This window comes from Rhinoderma darwinii, chromosome 11 (assembly GCF_050947455.1).
Source record: "Rhinoderma darwinii isolate aRhiDar2 chromosome 11, aRhiDar2.hap1, whole genome shotgun sequence".
Classification (NCBI taxonomy): Eukaryota; Metazoa; Chordata; class Amphibia; order Anura; family Rhinodermatidae; genus Rhinoderma; species Rhinoderma darwinii.
Window position 1 is genome coordinate 16,357,557 of NC_134697.1, and position 21,701 is coordinate 16,379,257.

General features: G+C 39.6%; 1 protein-coding gene across 2 annotated transcripts in view; it reads left to right on the top strand.

Annotated features, from left to right (window-relative positions):
* ZMAT4 (zinc finger matrin-type 4) overlaps positions 1–21,701 on the top strand; it is a 367,445-nt gene that overhangs the window by 44,969 nt on the left and 300,775 nt on the right. Inside the window, exon 2 of one of the 2 annotated variants that reach the window (XM_075843051.1) lies at positions 11,898–12,002. The exons of the other annotated variant lie outside the window; for it this stretch is intronic. Coding sequence (XP_075699166.1) covers positions 11,898–12,002 — 105 coding nt within the window. The remainder of the gene's footprint in view (positions 1–11,897; positions 12,003–21,701) is intronic. 2 annotated transcript variants of the gene reach the window in all.

Here is a 21,701-nt window from a genome sequence, read left to right on the forward strand (position 1 = left end):
TGAAGTTTAAGGACAACATCAATACATCAATTTAGTAGATTACAAGCCTATGTTATTCCAAATTTTTTTTAAATTAAATATTAATTTCTGCAAAAAAAAAAATGAAATTTGTAAATTTCACCTCTACTTTGCTTTAATTCCTGTGAAACATCTGAAGGATTAGGAAACTTTCTAAATGCTGTTTTGAATACTTTGAGGGGGTGCCGTTTTTAAAATGGGGTGACTTATTGGGGGTTTCTAATATATAAGGCCCTTAGAACCGCTTCACAACTGAACTGGTCCCTGCAAAAATAGCGTTTTTAAATTTTCTTGAAAATGTGAGAAATTGCTTCCCAAGTTCTAAGCATTATAACGTCCTAGAAAAATAAAAGGATGTTCAAAAAACGATGCCAATCTAAAGTAGACATATGGGGGATGTTAGTTAGCAACATTTTTGCGTGGTTTAACTGCCTGTCTTACAAGCAGATACATTTAAATTGAGAAAAATAAAAAAAATTGCAATTCTTCGCAAAAATTTAGTGTTTTTCACAATTAAATACTGAATGTATCAAGCAAATTTTGCCAGTAACATAAAGTCCAATGTGTCACGAGAAAATCTCAGAATCGCTTGGATAGGTGAAAGCAATCAGACATTATTACCACATAAAGTGAAACATGTTAGATTTGAAAAATGAGGCTCTGTCAGGAAGGTCAAAAGTGGCTAAAGAGGGAAGGGGTTAAAATCTCTGCATGTTGTTATGCAGTAGGAATATTCATTGTTTACTTCCCATGGATAAAAATCTGCTCATGGTCAGTGATGGACACACAGGTGCACAGCTCGCTACAGGGTTATATTATGGAAACACAAGTTCACAGCTCGTTACATGCTTATGTGATGGACACACAGGTGCGCAGCACATTACATGGTTATGCGATGGACACACGGGTGCAGGGCTCGTTACATGGTTATATGATGGACACACAGGTGCAGAGCTCGTTAAAGTTATAGTATGTGTATCAGGTCCTGGGATCATTGCAGCTCTGTGTGTCCATCAAATTACCATGTACAGAATTTTATCCACTGGAAGTAAACGATGAATGTTCCTACAAACAACAAGCAGAGATCTTGAAAACCCTGAGAAATTATACAAGAAATTATATAAGAAAATTGTATAACTTTTAATTATACAAAAAAATAACCAAAAAATTGCTGTAAAGGAACAACCCCTTTTTACTGTGGCAATGATGTGTTTTTCATGGACCCTTAGGGTATGTGCACACGAGAACTGTCTTTTACGTCTGAAAAGACAGACTGTTTTCAGGAGAAAACAGCTGCCTCGTTTTAGACGTAAAAGCTCCTCCTTGTATTATGCGAGGCGTCTTTGACGCCCGTAATCTTGAGCTGCTCTTCATTGACTTCAATGAAGAACGGCTCAAATTACGTTGCAAAGAAGTGTCCTGCATATAATGTATATACGTGTCCTGCATATAATGTATATAAGTGTCCTGCACTTCTTTGCCGAGGCAGTCAATTTACGCGTCATCGTTTGACAGCTGTCAAACGACGACGCATAAATGACAGGTTGTCTGCACAGTACGTCGGCAAATCCATTCAAATGAATGGGCAGATGTTTGCCGACGTATTGTAGCCGTATTTTCAGATGTAAAACGAGGCATAATACGCCTCGTTTACGTCTGAAAATAGGTCGTGTGAACCCAGCCTTGGGGTACATCTACACACAGCATGAACACTGCAGGATTTCCGCAGCATTTTCGAAAGAGAAATAGACATACAATCTGGACAGAAATTCTACGGTGTTTACGCTGTGTGTGGACTTAACTTTTTAACTTTTTTTAACTTAACTTTTTTTTACAATAGATTAAATCTATTCAGTATACTGTTCTTTGCTGCATAAACATGAGGTCTGTTCCAACCATTGACTGGTTCACTCGGCTTTGAAATCACCTTTATTTAAAGAGGCTCTGTCACCAGATTTTGCAACCCCTATCTGCTATTGCAGCAGATAGGCGCTGCAATGTAGATTACAGTAACGTTTTTATTTTTAAAAAACGAGCATTTTTGGCCAAGTTATGACCATTTTTGTAGTTATGCAAATGAGGCTTGCAAAAGTCCAAGTGGGTGTGTTTAAAAGTAAAAGTCCAAGTGGGTGTGTATTATGTGCGTACATCGGGGCGTTTTTAATACTTTTACTAGCTGGGCGCTATGAAGAGAAGTAACATCCTCTTCTCTTCAGAACGCCCAGCTTGTGACAGTGCAGATCTGTGACGTCACTCACAGGTCCTGCATCGTGACGGCCACATCGGCACCAGAGGCTACAGTTGATTCTGCAGCAGCATCAGCGTTTGCAGGTAAGATCGACTTATTTGTGAGTTTTGCTATCCTTCCGATGCAGTCGATACGTTTCATTCCCAGCCGCTATTACCATGTACAGATATTCCGAACCTAGTTAAAATAAACTGTGATTGATCTTCGGGTCTCCCCAATAATAGTCTGGCAGATCAGTACAAGTTAATGAGAATATCACAGCACAATGAGCAAGGTCAGTTTAGGGCCTGGGATATCGCTGAAAACGATCCATTGTATTGATCTTCTCTGTTGTATCAATGACTTCTTGATGGGAATGTAGTGACGGAGAGTATACAGATGAGACTGGCGATCACTTGTCCTCACTTACTGGACCAAAGAGGGGTAATGCAGGGTCAAACAAGACTGCAGCAATTCATTGTGTGGTGTTTATAGCCACTGGACTATTTTCTGACACCTTCTTGCAGTTTATACGAATTTACAGTTTGAGGGATCGTTGTGCCTCTTCAGTGACCATCAATGGGTGCAGCCGCCACCTCTGCACCCCACCACTGCAAGTCTGCAAGGTGACTTCTTTTTATTCATTTTCTTCTTAAAGGGGTATTACCACCTTAGACATTTATGGCATATTCACGAGATATGTGATAAATGTCTGATATGAAGTATGCAGGTCCCAGCATCTATCTCGAGAAAGGCAAGCCGCCACACACAGGCAGGGAACGAACGGAGAGGTGGTAATGCACATGTGCGTGGCTGTATCCATTGATCCCTAGAATTAAGGAAACAGGTAAAACGGGGGACGGGACTTTCTCGAGAGGTGCGTGTCCCAGAACTCAGACCCGCATCTATCAGACATTTGTGGCATATCCCATGGATATGCCATAAATGTCTAAGGTGGGACTGCCCCTTTAATGAAACCTTTCAAAGTAGACTGCGTGATAATGTTAATGCAAAGCAATTTACGACAATTTTATTTTATTTACTTATCTTCTATTGGTCTTGATATCCACAAGGAGAATCAGTACCTTCCAAGAGATGCTATAAAGGCATCTTACTGGACCCCTACTCTGTTCTAATAAAGGGTCCGATAATGACTTACATGGTAGTCGCCTATAGGTGGCACTAGAGAGAGAGTTTTCTTTCTGGAGGAGAGAAATTTTGAAAACTTTTTCCCAGGGAGCATTGCCCTTAAGACTCCCTACCAGCTCGATCTCCCCAAGGAGATCCGTACCTTCCAAGAGCTGCAATGACAACACAGTTTACCACCCAATTAATTAGATATACACATTTACTGTGTAGATGGAGGATGGGCTCTCAGATTATTTTCCTCTAGTGGGTGTAAGGAAACTCAACCAACATTGGTGATGGTGATTTGAGAGGTTATGCACCTCAATATCAGTAAAAGCAAAAGCACTCGCAATATTATATGTAAGTAATACTGTATTAATTTAAAGTAATGGTCAAAAAGAGAGCTATGCTTTTAGCGGGTCTGGTGGCCTTGCTTGGTAAGTGTGAACGCTGCTAATAACTGTACTTACAGCATTTGCATTAGATTAAAAAAAATAATTCCTGGAACATGTGCACTCTATGTAAGAATGATAAAACCATTCTACCTCTCCATTGAAATGAAAAGAAACCTTAAAGGGGTTTTCTAGTCTTTAGCATTTTTTACAATATTCACTGGATAGTTGAAAAATGCTAGATCAGCGGGGATCCAACCGCAGGCACCCCCATCGATCGCCAGAGCGCTGTGCTCGGCTGTTTCCGCCAGTCCCATAGACATTGAATGGAGTGGCATTGCGCATACCCGGCCTCTGCTCCATTCAAACGCCTCTTAGCCGCTGTCTTGCAGCTGGAGGGAACGGTGGGTGTCCCAATGGTCGAACCCCCACCGATCTAGCATTTTTCACCTATCCAGTGGCAAGGTGAAAAATGCTAAAGACTGGAATATCCCTTTTAAATCTGAATAAAATCCCTGTGAATGAAAGGACTGGCCTGGTCCTCTAGGCCAGGGCTTCTCAAGCTTTTCTACTGGGGCCTCACTAGCAAGAACATGTTGAAGCCTGGACCAGTGGTCCAAGTCCATTCCAAAATGAAAAATCTAAAATTTATTTTCATTTTATATATTGCGGGATTGGGGAGAACTAAGCCCTATTGTCTTTTCTGCGGCCAGGGGCACAAGTAGAATTTAGCAAACGGCAGGGGGATTTAACACAGACAAAGATGTACGCACGTGGATGCCAAAGGGCATAGTTAGGGACAGTCCACTTTGCCTTGGCCAGTATATTTAGATACAAGGATTGAGTAGCAAATTGAACCTCTGCCCCTTGTGAGGAAAAGTCTGGCTACGGCTCTGGCATGCAGATACAGACCCATGAATGCTGATAACAATCTGTGCCTTCATAATAAATCACCCATAAAAATGACACTAACAAAGACCGCCATATTGGGGCCAGCCCCATTGCTGACTGTTTCACTATCCAACAGAAGAAACGGTAGCAAAAACACATTTTTCAGGAGCCAAAAAATAAAACAAAAAGCTGTGCATGTAAACATTTCCTTATGGACTGTCAGCTCTATTTTACCAAGCATCATTTTATAACCCCTTGTTTACCAGAATTTTGGATGATTATGTAGCAGAGTTAGTGGCTGAGTATTTATGAACATGTCATGATCAGGGGTATACCATTCCTGGAAACCAGCTGATTATAAAGGAACACAGCAAAATTGTAACCAATTAATTTCCCCTGTAAGATGAAAAAGCCGTTGTGCATATGGTCCAAGCCTTAACATCAGGGTTTAGAGATAGCCGGGGATATTATGGCCAATTTTATTTCCGTGTCTTCTTTGCCCTGTGTTCTATTCCATAGACTTGGCGAAATGTAATTGAATTTCTAAGCAATACTGCTGACTTATCAGCAAGACGCAGGTAGGAAAATAGCACGTTGGCTTCTCCGTACAGCGGAGACGTGCACTGCGCTCTTGTCACTGTGGCAATAAAATATTTCACAGGACAATAGAAAAGTAACAGGGAGAAGCCTGGACATGCCACCATGGACATTGAATAAAGGAGAAAATAAATAGAGGGATTCGTGGATATCTAATGCAATTCTAGATTGACATTTTTCTGCTGAAAAAAAAATAAATGCTTTATGTATGTGTTATTTCAGAGAATGTCTTTTCACAGTATCACATTTTGTTCCCTTGTTATAAAAGCTGCAGAAATAAAACCTTGTTAAGGACCTATTTACACTGAGTTTTTTTGCAGGCAGAAAAATCTGCCTCAAAATTCTTTCAGGAATTTTAAGGCAGATTTTGACCGGTGTTCTCTTCTTTGCCACGGTATTTGCGGCGTTTTTCAGCCACGGGCCATTGAGCAGAAAACTTACTCTGCCTCCCATTGATGTCAATGGGAGGTCAGGGACGGAAACGCCTGAAGAAAGAGCATGTCGCTTTTTTTTCCCACAAGCATCTTTTTTTCTGCTCGCGGGAAAATGACGCCTGACTTTGACATCAATGGGAGGCGATTTCGGACGTTTTTTGCCACTGTTTCCGACGTGGTTTCCGAGTCAAAAACAGCGCCAAAAAACCTCTTTGAGAACTGGACCTAAACGTACATATCTGTTTATGGCAAACACAAGCTGAACTGAATTGCTGTGACATCGACTTAGAGTGAACCTCCAGTTTTAGCACACGATGATCTGCCATAGAGACATGTAATAAGTTTGCATTAGAAGGAGCTGGGACCCCCATACATTACAACGAACGGGCCCCCAGAGCCTAAACACCATGACCCTTTGACTTTTAGGGTATGTGCACACACACTAATTACGTCCGTAATTGACGGACGTATTTCGGCCGCAAGTCCCGGACCGAACACAGTGCAAGGAGCCGTAGTATAATCATGTTTACAGTACGGGACAGTTGTCCTGCAGCGAGGCAGGGACTTCTAGCATCGTACATAAGTATGATGCTAGGAGCCCGGCTCCTTGCACTGTGTTCGGTCCGGGACTTGCGGCCGAAATACGTCCGTCAATTACGGACGTAATTAGTGTGTGTGCACATACCCTTAGGTTGAATTTTTGATATACTGTCCATTTGGGATGTTGAAGTGGTTGTGCAAGATTAGAAACAAAGCCACTTTTGTTAATTGGCTATGTCTGGTATTGCAGCTCAGCCCCTTTAGCGTAAATGGGAGTGAGCTTTAATACCAGATATAGCCCATGGACAAGAGTGACTTTTTCTAGATAAAGCAGATCCTTTATTTCTAATCTTGTACAACCCCTTTTAATTTCCCATATTGGTGACTTATGGAGATCTGGGGATGTGACAAAATTGCCTGATAGATGCGGGTCACAGCTCTGGGATGCGCACATATGTCAAGGTGAGGATTTTCCCTGCAGTGAATACTACAGGAGAAATTTAGTGTTACACAGGGCCATTCAAATAAATGTACAAATGTAATACAGGGACAGCCTGAGTCCGCCAGTGCAGGACCTGCAACTTGTTAGCAGCTCTCCGTTCTCAGGCTAATATACAAAAGGGTCATGAGCTGGGGATCTCCTCTATGACCTCCATATGCCCTAATAAGACATATCGGCAGATGTTGTTCTGATTGTACAACCGCTGTAATCTTTATTTACATAATCCCGGACAACCCCTTTATGTAAAAAGACTCTATTACAAATCGGTTAATAGTAAAATCATCCCTAAAGAGGATAATCTTTGCTGAAAAATGCCTCAAGAGGGGCTATTCCCTATGTACAATTATATAACTTCTATAATACTGCCCCCAATATACGGTACAAGACTTTAACTACTAGAACACTGCATCCCATGTACAAGAATATAACTACTATAATACTGCTCTTATGTACAGGAATATAACTACTATAATACTGTCCCCTATATACAAGAATATAACTACTATAATACTGCCCCTATATACAAGAATATAACTACTATAATACTGCTCCCTATATACAACAATATAACTACTATAATACTGGCCCAATATACAAGAATATAACTACTATAATACTGCTCCTATATACAAGAATATAACTACTATAATACTGCCCCCTATATACAAGAATATAACTACTATAATACTGCCCCTATATACAAGAATATAACTACTATAATACTGCCCCTATATACCAGAATATAACTACTTTAAGGGTATGTTCACACGGCGGGGGTCCGTAACGGCTGAAATTACGGGGATGTTTCAGCCTGAAAACATCCCCGTAATTTCAGCCGTACCGGCATGTGCAGGCGCTTGAACGCCGCGTCAATTACGGCCGTAATTAGCGCTGCTATTCATTGGAGTCAATGAATAGCGGCTCCAATTACGGCCAAAGAAGTGACAGGTCACTTCTTCTACGCGGGCGTCTTTATTACGCGCCGTCATTTGACAGCGGCGCGTAATATACGCCTCGTGTGAACAGACAAACGTCTGCCCATTGCTTTCAATGGGCAGATGTTTGTCAGCGCTATTGAGGCGCTATTTTCAGACGTAATTCGGGGCAAAAACGCCCGACTTACGTCCGTAAATAGGCCGTGTGAACATACCCTAATACTGCCCCTGTACACAAGAATATAACTACTATAATACTGCCCCTATATACCAGTATATAACTACTATAATACTGCCCCCTGTACACAAGAATATAACTACTATAATACTGCCCCTATATACAAGAATATAACTACTATAATACTGCTCCCTATATACAAGAATATAACTACTATAATACTGCTCCTATATACAAGAATATAACTACTATAATACTGCCCCCTATATACAAGAATATAACTACTATAATACTGCCCCTATATACAAGAATATAACTACTATATTACTACTCCCTATATACAAGAATATAAGGCTGGGTTCACACGACCTATTTTCAGGCGTAAACGAGGCGCAATATGCCTCGATTTACGCCTGAAAATAGGGCTCCAATACATCGGCAAACATCTGCCCATTCATTTGAATGGGTTTGCCGACGTACTGTGCCGACGACCTGTGACTTACGTGTCGTCGTTTCACACCTGTCAGATGACGACGCGTAAAATGACTGCCTTGTCAAAGAAGTGCAGGACACTTCTTTGGACGTAATTTGAGCCGTTTTTCATTGAATTCAATGAAGAACAGCTCTAAATTACGGCTGTCAATGGCGCCTCGCAAAATGTGAGGACGAGCAATTACGTCTGAAATTACGGAGCTGTTTTCTCCTGTGATTTCAGACGTAAATGCAGTTTACGTGTGCACATACCCTAACTACTATAATACTGCCCCTATATACAAGAATATAACTACTATAATACTGCACTCTATGTACAAGAATATAACTACTATAATACTGCCCCCTATATACAAGAATATAACTACTATAATACTGCCCCCTATATACAAGAATATAACTACTATAATACTGCCCCTATATACAAGAATATAACTACTATAATACTGCCCCTATATACAAAAATATAACTACTATAATACTGCCCCCTATATACAAGACTATAACTACTATAATACTGCTCCTATATACAAGAATATAACTACTATAATACTGCCCCCTAGATACAAGAATATAACTACTATAATACTGCTCCTATATACAAGAACATAACTACTATAATACTGCCCCCTATATACAAGAATATAACTGCTATAATACTGCCCCCTATATACAAGAATATAACTACTACAATACTGCCCCTATATACAAGAATATAACTACTATAATACTTCTCCTATATACAAGAATATAACTACTATAATACTGCCCCCTATATACAAGAATATAACTGCTATAATACAGCCCCCTATATACAAGAATATAACTACTATAATACTGCTCCTATATACAAGAATATATCTACTATAATACTGCCCCCTATATACAAGAATATAACTACTATAATACTGCCCCTCTATACAAGAATATAACTACTATAATACTGCCTCCTATATACAAGAATATAACTACTATAATACTGTCCCCTATATACAAGAATATAACTACTATAATACTGCTCCTATACACAAGAATATAACTACTGTAATACTGCCCCTATATACAAGAATATAACTACTATAATACTGCCCCTATATACAAGAATATAACTACTATAATACTTCTCCTATATACAAGAATATAACTACTATAATACTGCCCCTATATACAAGAATATAACTGCAAAAATACAGCCCCTATATACAAGAATATAACTACTACAATACTGCCCCTATATACAAGAATATAACTACTATAATACTGCCCCTATATACAAGACTATAACTACTATAATACTGCCCCCTATATACAAGAATATAACTGCTATAATACTGCCCCCTATATACAAGAACATAACTACTATAATACTGCCCCTATATACAAGAATATAACTACTATAATACTGCTCCTATATACAAGAATATAACTACTATAATACTGCCCCCTATATACAAGAATATAACTACTATAATACTGCTCCCTATATACAAGAATATAACTACTATAATACTGCTCCTATATACAAGAATATATCTACTATAATACTGCCCCCTATATACAAGAATATAACTACTATAATACTGCCCCTCTATACAAGAATATAACTACTATAATACTGCCCCTCTATACAAGAATATAACTACTATAATACTGCCTCCTATATACAAGAATATAACTACTATAATACTGTCCCCTATATACAAGAATATAACTACTATAATACTGCTCCTATACACAAGAATATAACTACTGTAATACTGCCCCTATATACAAGAATATAACTACTATAATACTTCTCCTATATACAAGAATATAACTACTATAATACTGCCCCTATATACAAGAATATAACTGCTAAAATACAGCCCCTATATACAAGAATATAACTACTACAATACTGCCCCTATATACAAGAATATAACTACTATAATACTGCCCCTATATACAAGACTATAACTACTATAATACTGCCCCCTATATACAAGAATATAACTACTATAATACTGCCCCCTATATACAAGAATATAACTACTATAATACTGCCCCTATATACAAGGATATAACTACTATAATACTGCCCCTATATACAAAAATATAACTACTATAATACTGCCCCCTATATACAAGACTATAACTACTATAATACTGCTCCTATATACAAGAATATAACTACTATAATACTGCCCCCTAGATACAAGAATATAACTACTATAATACTGCTCCTATATACAAGAACATAACTACTATAATACTGCCCCCTATATACAAGAATATAACTGCTATAATACTGCCCCCTATATACAAGAATATAACTACTACAATACTGCCCCTATATACAAGAATATAACTACTATAATACTTCTCCTATATACAAGAATATAACTAATATAATACTGCCCCCTATATACAAGAATATAACTGCTATAATACAGCCCCCTATATACAAGAATATAACTACTATAATACTGCTCCTATATACAAGAATATATCTACTATAATACTGCCCCCTATATACAAGAATATAACTACTATAATACTGCCCCTCTATACAAGAATATAACTACTATAATACTGCCTCCTATATACAAGAATATAACTACTATAATACTGTCCCCTATATACAAGAATATAACTACTATAATACTGCTCCTATACACAAGAATATAACTACTGTAATACTGCCCCTATATACAAGAATATAACTACTATAATACTGCCCCTATATACAAGAATATAACTACTATAATACTTCTCCTATATACAAGAATATAACTACTATAATACTGCCCCTATATACAAGAATATAACTGCAAAAATACAGCCCCTATATACAAGAATATAACTACTACAATACTGCCCCTATATACAAGAATATAACTACTATAATACTGCCCCTATATACAAGACTATAACTACTATAATACTGCCCCCTATATACAAGAATATAACTGCTATAATACTGCCCCCTATATACAAGAACATAACTACTATAATACTGCCCCTATATACAAGAATATAACTACTATAATACTGCTCCTATATACAAGAATATAACTACTATAATACTGCTCCCTATATACAAGAATATAACTACTATAATACTGCCCCCTATATACAAGAATATAACTGCTATAATACTGCCCCCTATATGCAAGAATATAACTACTATAATACTGCCTGCCTGGTGTCTTTTATTTTTTGCGCATTTACTTCGTATAAGGCTTCTACCTGTAGTATTGAGCACCTGCCTTTGCATCAAAATTCCAAAGAAGTTTTTAGTTGTGGTGTAAATCGTTCCCTTTCAGCCTTCACTAGAGGAGCGTGTAATAAAGAATGGCGATCATTGGTTTGCGTTCTTTTGGCAGTCGTTTGACAGTCTGAAAAGCGGCGCCAATCCAGCTGTCCGTGATGAATTCATCTCCAATCCCCTAGGTTCTTCCATCGCCCTCCTTATTTTCCGGCATTAACTTGAGATAAGCTTTTTGTTGTGCTTTTTAATAATTATATTTTTATCTTCCTTTCAGTTCTAAATGGCAGTTTTTTGTTTTTTTTTGTATTTTCAGATGAAGTCTGCAGAAGTTGAGGATAGAGCGCTGTTTACAGAGACTTACTGCAAAATCTGCAATGCGCAGTTAATATCCGAGTCTCAGAGGGTTGCACATTACGAGGTGAGCGCGGCAGACACCTGTATTTAACAATACGCAGTAACTGGTGGAGGCTTAAAAATGAATATAGTGGATGGTTTTAACAACTTATAGATGTAGAGGAGCTGAGTTTGTCCATTAACTATTTGGGGCTGCATCACTTGTACATAATGATTAATACAGAAACTTTACCTGCAGACCTATGTAAATTGATAAATACAACATGGTAATATCACAAGATGACAAACTCAGCTCTACTACATCTGCAAGTACTTTGATGTATTTTTGTATGATATTTTGAATATGAGGTATCTTTTATTATAAACAATCAATAATTTTATACAAATAGCCAACAGTCCGTTTCTCGTGGGACTGTTTCACGAGGTATTCCTAGGAAGAACGGCAAGGCTTACAAATGCCTTTCCATATGGGATTTAAATGTTTGTAAGTATGCCTATAGTAATCCAGTTTACTGGTGTATCTAGTAGGGTACATTTATCATAACCCATGCAGGAGAAAGTGGAGAAGTTGCCCACTTCAACCCAGAGGTTTTGAGCTCTCCTAATTTTTTAGAGGCCCTTTTGGAAAATTAAATCTGTAACCTCATTGTTTGCTATGGGCAACTGTTCCTAGTTTCCTAGTTTTATTATATTCCTATTATTGGATGCTGCTGCATGTGATCTATTCAATTTTAATTTAGGGGATGGACCATCTTGAATGGACTACTTTGCATAACTTTTTAAGAAATTGGTGCTGATCCTATGTTCATCATATTGAGGTCCAAATGGTTGCGCCAAGTGTCAGGAATTTAAAGTAATGTACAACTTTTAACATCCTGTCACCACTAGAGGGCACTTAGGAGCTTACTTTATACAGTAGGCTACTAAGCTCCCCCTAGTGGTGACTGCAGGCAGCCAAAATTTCATAATTTAACTATGCAGGGGATTTGGAGCTCTATATCTGAGAAACGGAGCTCCGACTGCTATAAAGATATAGTAAGAAAATAGTCAGCACAGAACTTTGGATCTATATGGATTGTAAAAAACAAAAATGATTTTATGGGGTGGACGTTCTCTTTATTAGTGGTGTACACTGTATGCTAGATCTTGTCATAGCGGGCAGTGTCAATGCTGAGTCAGGCCCCATGCACACGACCGTAATTTCATCCATCCGTAAATACTGTGCGAAAATACTGATTCGTGGTCATTCGCATATACGGAACGGTATCCTCAAATACGGTCTGTAGTGCATCTGTATATATGGATCTGCAAAAAGAAGAAGAAAAGCACAAATGATGTGCAACATCTGCAAACCTGGCGTCGCCTAGCACCGCTTCCGTAATTACGGACGGCTACGGGTGCACATCGCCTGTAGACTTCTTACGGACAAGAATAGGACATGTTCTATATTTTACAGATCATTTCTACGGAATGGACACCTATCCGTAAAATACGGTAAGGAGTCCGTAGCCCATAGAAATGAATGGGTCCGTGCTTAACGGATGAAAAATACGGTTGTGTGCATAGGGCCTTAGAGTGTGGCCCTGTAAATGCCCCTTTGTACTCCACTACTCCTTAAAGGGATTGTTTCAGACAGCCCATTTTATGAGAGCTACTGTGGGGATTTGTCTGATCCCGAAAATACCAAAAAAACAGCAAGTTTTTTATTCAGCTGCTCCTTTTTTCTACAATGGCCACTATAGGAGAAATGTAGTATCACATGCGGCCATTAAAAGGAGTTGCTGTGTGCATGTAGTACAAGGTAGGACTGGGAGAATGAGAATAACTGCTTATTAGTGCATTTGCTCTGACTCTTAGCCCAGTTACACACGACCGAGTGCCACATGGGCCATTTTTCATGGCATTCGAGTGGCACCCGATAGTTTTCACGGACCCATGCACTTTAGCGGGTCAATCGGGTCCGTGAAAATGGACCCGACACTCCGATCCGTGGATGATAGGACATGTCCACATTTTTCCACGGATTATGGACGGGACTCGGGCAGCACACACGGTCATCCGTCTTTCATATCCATGTGTTCTTATAGGGTAAATAGAAAGTAGTTTCTGAGATAATTCTTCTATTCTGTATTAGTCTACAATCTTGCCAGTCATCATCTTGAACAGAAGTATCTTAGACTAGGCGAATACTGCAGATTTTCCATCAGGATTTGCAGGTTCCCCTGCGGCTGTCAGCGGATTTGCCGGGGGAAATATGTTACTTTTAAACGTACCCTTATAGATATTGAGTGGTTCCTGACTGTACTCCCTGTGTATCAATAGTCATTACAGTATTCGTCATGCTTCAAACACGTCCCCTACACAAATCATTGACTCACACGATGAAAAGCGGATGCATCTACTTCTCAAAGTCTAAATATTTTATCACATTGCAGATTTGTATTGACCTTTCTTTTGCACGTTCCCCATCAGGGGTCTTTCATGAGCGGGAGCAGGAGAATATTTGTTAATGTCACACCTGAGGAGGGAACTGCCGATCACTTAGTCACAAAGACCTCGAACTTCCGGCGTCTTTTTAAGCCATTATTTTTGAGAAACTGCCTTCAAAGGGAATATATTCCTCCAAAGTGACAGTGTAAATGTATTTTTCTCACCTCTGTTTGACTTTAAACTAATCATTTTTCTGAACGCTGGCACTAAATGCTACATCTATAGTAACACCTTCTAAGAAATGTGTTATAAAGCGCTGCGGACATCACAATGGTCGGCCCGGTAATACAGTCACGCTGCCCAGAGACCGAAGACAAATCCTGCGACTATAAATAATACGTTTCAACTTCAATGCACAGATATCGGCGCAATCCATTCTCTCTTTTATTATTCTCAGTCCCTCCTGCTAAAATTTTGCAAAGCTTAAAGTGAATGTCCAAACTGTTATCCTAATTTCAATGCTGATTATTTAACTTAAAAGGGTATTCCCTTCTACGATATTTATGGCATATCTACAGGATAGGCCTTAAATGTCTAATAGGTGCAGATCCCCGAAATTGGACCCGCATGTTTCTCGAGATCTAGGGTGGAGGTAGCCGGACTTATGGAAACAGTGTAGCTTGCTGTGCTACGCTGATTCCTTAACTCCCATAGAAGTGAATGGGGATTCTGGAAACGGCGTAGCTGGCTGGTCAACACTGTGTCTAACTCTCGTTCACCTTTTATGAGAGTTACGGAAATGGCGTAGCACAGCGAGCTGCGTGATTTCCATAACCCCGGCTACTTGTCCACACAGTCTCTGCCTGGATGCAGTGGCCTACTCACCAGACAGGGGACTCTCTATCTCAGGATAGATGCGGGTCCGAGAGCTGAGACCCTCATTTATCAGACATTTATCCTGTGGATATGCCATATAAATCTGAAATGGGGGAATGTGTTATGGAACTGTGTAACAGAAAATCTTTAATTTAACTCAATAACAAAATAGTTTGCATTGGCTCCTTAGCTCCCTCTAGTTGTTGCTACAGGCAGGCGGTATTTATGTCTATGAAGGGGATTTGGAGCTCTGTATCATAAAAAATGGAGCTCCAATCCCTTAAAACTTTTGGACCTTGTATTTCACTTAATAGAGTAGACATTTCTGACCTAGATTCTACTTTGGAGGCTATATAGAGCTGTGTATATTCAGCCAGTTGAAGAATCAGCATACAAGTATAAACAGACACAACTTTTTCCCGACATTAGTGCCAGTCTTGTATAGCATACATCCCCCTAGTCACACTCCTGTGCATTCTGTGGACACTTAAAGGAAAGTGTCACTAGAAATGTTTTATTTTTATTTAGTTAAACAGTTAGTATATAAATGATTACACATTGTTCTAATTTTTTTAATTTTTTCACAAGTCAGGAAATATTATAAATTAGATTCTAATTTATAACATTTCCATGTGCTGGTCACTAGAGGGAGCAATTCCCAAAATTGCAGAATTGGCATGTGGTAAAGCAACCTCATTGCTTTATGCTGCAAAATTGTAGAAGACACACTCTCTCTAGTGTCCTCACACAATCCCCCCTCCTTTATCCTGGCTAGTGCCAGGAGAAAGGAGGGGGTTGAATGTTCAAACCTCCTACACTGTGTGCCGCCATTTTTTTAGCGAATGCACAGTGTAGGAGGATTAGATACAGTGGTAATCACACAGTATAACACGAACATACACACACATCGCATACACAAACATAACTTACCTGCCGCCGCCGCTGCCTCCACTCCTAGTCCTTGCGTCTGAACATATGTCCGGAAGCTGCGACCAGAAGTAGTCATCTTACTGTCCGGCCGCAGGCTTCTGGTCCACATGAAAATGGCGCTGAATGTCGCTCTGCCGAAGACCTTCCTTTTGGTCTGTGTGGGAGCGGCGCATGCGCCGTTCCCACACAGACGGCGTACGCTATAGTGAATGAAACGGCTCACGTTCGCATTCTCTATGGGGATGTATGTGCCGTATTCCATCTCTGTATGTGTCATTACTGATGTTCCCACCAGAGATATTTATGTCATATCCACAGGATATGTCATAAATGTCAGATAGTGTCGGGTCCCACCTCTGGGACCCGCACCTAGCTCTAGAACAGGGCCCCGTAAACCCCCTTCTACCTTCTTCTGCTCTCGCTGCTTTCCAGCGACATCCTGACTTCATGGTTGGGAGTTACGAAAACAGTGTCGCTCACTGAGCTACACTGTTTACGTAACTCCCATAATAGCAGCATCCGATCTACACTTTTTCCGTAACAACTATTCAGTTCTGTGGGACTTACAGAAACAGTGTAGCTCAGCGAGCTATTCTGTTTCCTTCTTTATGGTCGTAATTCACCTTCTTCAGCCACAACACAGAGCGGCAGAATGGGGTGTAGCGGGCCCCGTTCTATAGATAGGTGCGGGTCCCAGAGGTGGGACCCGCATCTATCTGACATTTATGACATATCCTGTGGATATATCATAAATGTCCCTGGTGGGAAAACCCCTTTAAGTTCACAAGAGGAAGGTGCTACAACACTTAGGAAGGCATGGTCACATAGCAGGGAAGAGAAAGCCGCTGCAAGAGAGCACTGAGCTCCACAACATTATACAGAAGGCAGGCACCAGAACAAGCGGGCAGAGGTGACATCAATGCTCTCTAGCTAATGCCAATCTCAGAGTAATTTGAAGTTTTGACAATCGCTGCCTTAGAAGTTTGATGTAGCAGTTGTTTTTCTTGGCGGCCTTGGGCATTATAGATGTAAAACTTCTAGTGAACGAGTGTATCTTGGCACGTTAAAAGAAAAGTGATCTAAGATGGAGTCCGTTTTTGGGTAACTAAATTTTTGATCGGTGGGGGTTTGAGCACGGAGAACCCCACCGATCTCCAAAATTAAGCTGCAGAAGCGCTCGGGCGCGCGCTATGCCGCTTAGTTTCTGATAGTCTTTTCTCGAAAATACGAGCAAGCAGTGTATGGGCTCAATAGAAAGCCTATGAGTCCACACACCGCTTGCTCGGCTTTCCGAATCGGCTTTCAGAAATGAAGCCGCACAGCGCTCACCCAGGGTCTCCGTTCTCGGACCCTCACAGATCAAAACTTATGACTTCACTATGACATTTAAAAAGTTTAGTTACCCTACAAAATATTATATAAATATAAGTTTACATGAAACAATGAGTAATTAGCTGAAAATATGCCTCCTCTGCGTGTAATGAATTAGTTGATGGAGGGGGAGGTGATTAACATACAAATACAATGTGTCGCTATTTTAGGACAGACAATAGCACCGCATCCTGATGAGAATGGAGGGAGGACTTAACGCATTATACTATTAAACGTGAATTATTAGTCACCGTGGAGGACTGCAGCTCTCGACTCTCAATGTCTTCTTTATTCCTGTTCAAAAACAATAAATCATCTTCTGAGCACGGATTTTACAAGTAGACGCAGCGATTACTTCAGACGTTTTGATTTGATTTCCATTTGTCTCACGTTACATGATCCGTTGTGCACATATAGGGGCACGTTTATGATGTATAATATAATAAAACACTTTTGGGGGATTTGATAATATTGGCACGCTCAGCGGTACTTCTGTTTTTTTCTCCAGTCCAGTGCCACCCAACACTTTGCACTTATGGGCGCCTTCATGCGATTTTGTAAATAAAAGACATAACGGTTCATATTTGTGTTTAAAAGTCTGAGACTTACAACAACTTTGAAAAATAAAAGTTTAAGAGTTCATACATGCCACTTATGGCTATGTCGGCATGTAAAGATCTTCGAAAAATTATTAAAACTGTAGAGACCAAAAATCTGCTTGCGAGTCACGTAGTCGACAAGTGGCCTGATTTGGTGCAGAGGGGATTAGATGTGCAACTGCTCATGTTCTTGCTAGCAGGAAAAAAAAAGCGGCATGCTCTTTCTTCCCGCGGTTCCGTCTCTGACCTCATTTATTGGGGCTACCCAACTAAAATGGGGTTTTCCATCACACAATTGGGCATATTTACTAACATGGAGGTAACGCCCAAAATATTGCAGCTAGATCCTGGTATCCTTTAACAGCTAAGATCCTTGGCTTTAGAATGATACCAAAAGCTCCAGCCCTTATCTTCTTGTTGCGGTAATTGTTTAAATCCATGACGTATTACATGCATCTTTAGTAATGAAAGGGTTAAAGGGATTTTCCCCCTTTTAATAAGCTATGCCATGACTTAATGATTGGTGGGTGTTCCAGCAATCCGAACCTTAGAAAGCTGCTCCAAACCTCGATGCTCCCAGAGATCACATCCCCACCGATCAGTAATAGATGGCAGATCCTAGAAATATGCCAAACCCTTGTTCACACCGTGCAGATTTGCTGAAGATTTTGCATGCATTTTTTAAGCCAAAACCAGATTTGGATCCAGGAGAGGAGACACTATAAGGGTATGTGCACACACAAACTCAAAAACTTCTGAAAATACGGATCTGTTTTCAAGGCGTTTTTTATGGCCGTTTTTGGAGCTGTTTTTCTATAGAGTCTATGGAAATACGGCTCCAAAAACAGCTGAAGAAGTGACATGCACTTCTTTTTCGCGGCCGTTTCTTTACGTGCCCCTTTTTCAAAACGGCTGCGTAAAAAAATGGCCCATTGGACCAGAACGCCGTTTTCCCATTGAAATCAATAGGCAGATGTTTGGAGGCGTTCTGCCTCCAATTTTTCTGCCGTTTACGGCCCGAAAAACGGCCGAAAATAAGCCGCGTGAACATACCCTTAGGCCTTCCTTTATATATTTTATATGTTTCTTCTTTTCAGGTTCCGCTACTGGTTTTGGCTTAAAATACTTGCAAAATCTGCACCAAGTCTGCTATGTGGGAACAAGGCCTAAAGGAGGTTGTAGTAGATTAGAAAAAGGGAAACAGCACCATTCTTGTCAATGGGCCATGTCTGGTATTGCAGCTTGGCCCTATTTACTTGAATAGCCCTGATCTACAACACCAGACTTTTCTTTACACCTTTCCTTCCTTTTGGATCCATTTCTGGCTTTGGCACAAAAAACTGAACCAAAAAACTGCACCAAACCTGTGTGTGTGACCCTGGCCTAATGACTCCATTAACACCATGAATCGTATTCTTGTTGTGAACATATTACATTTGATAGACCTATGGGGGGCACTTTGCTGCCTCCTCCTCTGTTTTGTTGTCTTTGCTGTTGGCTCAGGCCGCTCTTTAATACTTATCTTTCTTTCACGTCTCGTGTTTTATCCCTGGCACATTTGCATTTAGTTATTTATTTATATCTGCCACTTGCAGGATGCTCTGAGCGAGCACTAATCAGACTTGTGTAGCGCTCCGAGGACATGCTTAGATGTGCTAATACCACTACCAGTCACACAGCGTTCTACCTTGTGGTGCTGCTTTTTATATTTCATTCCCGCTCACCCATCATTCTTCATTATCTTATTTATACTAGGACTGCTTGCTTGCATCTGGTTACACTAAAAGTAAACCCTCATAGCACGACATAGCAAGTGTCATCCCCATGTAGTTTTAGGGAGGAACAAAATGACATGATTAATCCGCCGCACAGCCTGGATGACAAGGCGACCTTGAGACGCCCAGAACAGATGTTTCTTCTTGCTCTTGATAATCTTTTGAATTTCAGAGATTTTGCAGCACAGACGTTTTTAAAGAGCCCTTTCCCTTAAAGAAGTTGAGATTTGAAAACATGGCTGCTTTCTTTCACGAACAGCGCCACTCTTGTAAATGGGCTTTGTATGGTATTGCAGTATTCAAGTGTAGAGAGCTGAGCTACAATACCAGATACAGCTACTGAACAAGGGTGGCATTATTTCTGGAAAAAAGGGGTATTCCAGCCGAAATTGGTGGAATTTGAATGGAGTGGCGGTCGCGCATGTGCCCTTCCGCTCCAGTTAATGTCCATGGCACGAATGGAAACAGCCAAACCGATCAGTGAGTATCCTAGCATGTGGACCCCCACTGATCTAACATTTATCACCTATCCATTAGATAGGTGATACCTGAATGCTCCTTGCGTTGTTCTCTTGTATGAAACCTTTTTTAATGTTATCAATTGCTTCTGTGTTATCTTGGTCTAAAAGCTTTCCAGAGATCCTGAAGAACATATAAATCTATATTATTATCATTATTGTTATAAGGCCCAGTTCACACTGAGTTTTTTTAGCGCTGATTTTTACACAGAAACTGCGTCGGAATTAGTGCCAAAAAACAGCAGCTTTTAGCCACTTGCGGGGAAAAAAATAAGTGGCATATTATTTTTTGCTGCTGTTCCGCCTCTGACCTGCCATTAAAATCAATCGGAGACAAAAAAAGCTTTTTTTCCGCTGCATTTTGTGCAAGCGGTCTTAAATGGCCTCGGGTAAAAAATGCAGTGAAAATCGCAGCAAGAAAGTGTAGGCAGGTCAAAATCTGCCTCAAAATTCCTGAAGGAATTTTGAGGCGGACTATTTTGTAGGCAGAAAAAAATCTGTGTGAACAGGGCCTTGTTGTTTATTACAACATACTTTATTTGTATTATTTTTAGTATTACTATTATCAATATTTGTGTTATTATTTGTAGTATTATTATTATTATCATCATCATCATCATTATTTGTATTATTATTGTTGTGATTATAATTGTATTTATTATTTTTATTATTTGTTTCATTATTTTAGTTCTATTGCTGTTATCATTACTTTATTTATTATTTGTATTATTATTATTTGTTGTTGTTATTATTATCAATATTTGTGTTTGTATTATTATCATCATTATATGGATTATTATTGTTATGATTAGAATTTTATTTATTATTATTTGTATTATTATTTTAGTAGTATTGTTGTTGTTGTTGTTATTATTATTAACATTTGTATTATTATACAGCGTCACAACCCCTCCCTCTAAGTTCCCCATTTCCTACTGCTCTGCCTGCTTAACTGCACTTCTGGCTTCCTAATCATGAACCCGGAAGCACAGGATGAACAGAACTATTGGGAACATTTATTAACCTTCTAAATTTTAGATAAAAATTTTAGATAAAACTTGACCAGACAGACAGAAATGGTGTCAAATAAATCACAGTGGTGCACGCTGTATGATAAATTTGGCACATCTTGCTAGACGTGTTAGGCTGTGTTCACATCAGCGTTGCCCATCCGTTGAGGGGTTCCATCTGAGGTTTCCATCGGGTTAACCCCTCAACAGAAAGGCAAAGGAAGCTAAGGTTTCAGTTTGCCTTTCCATTGAGG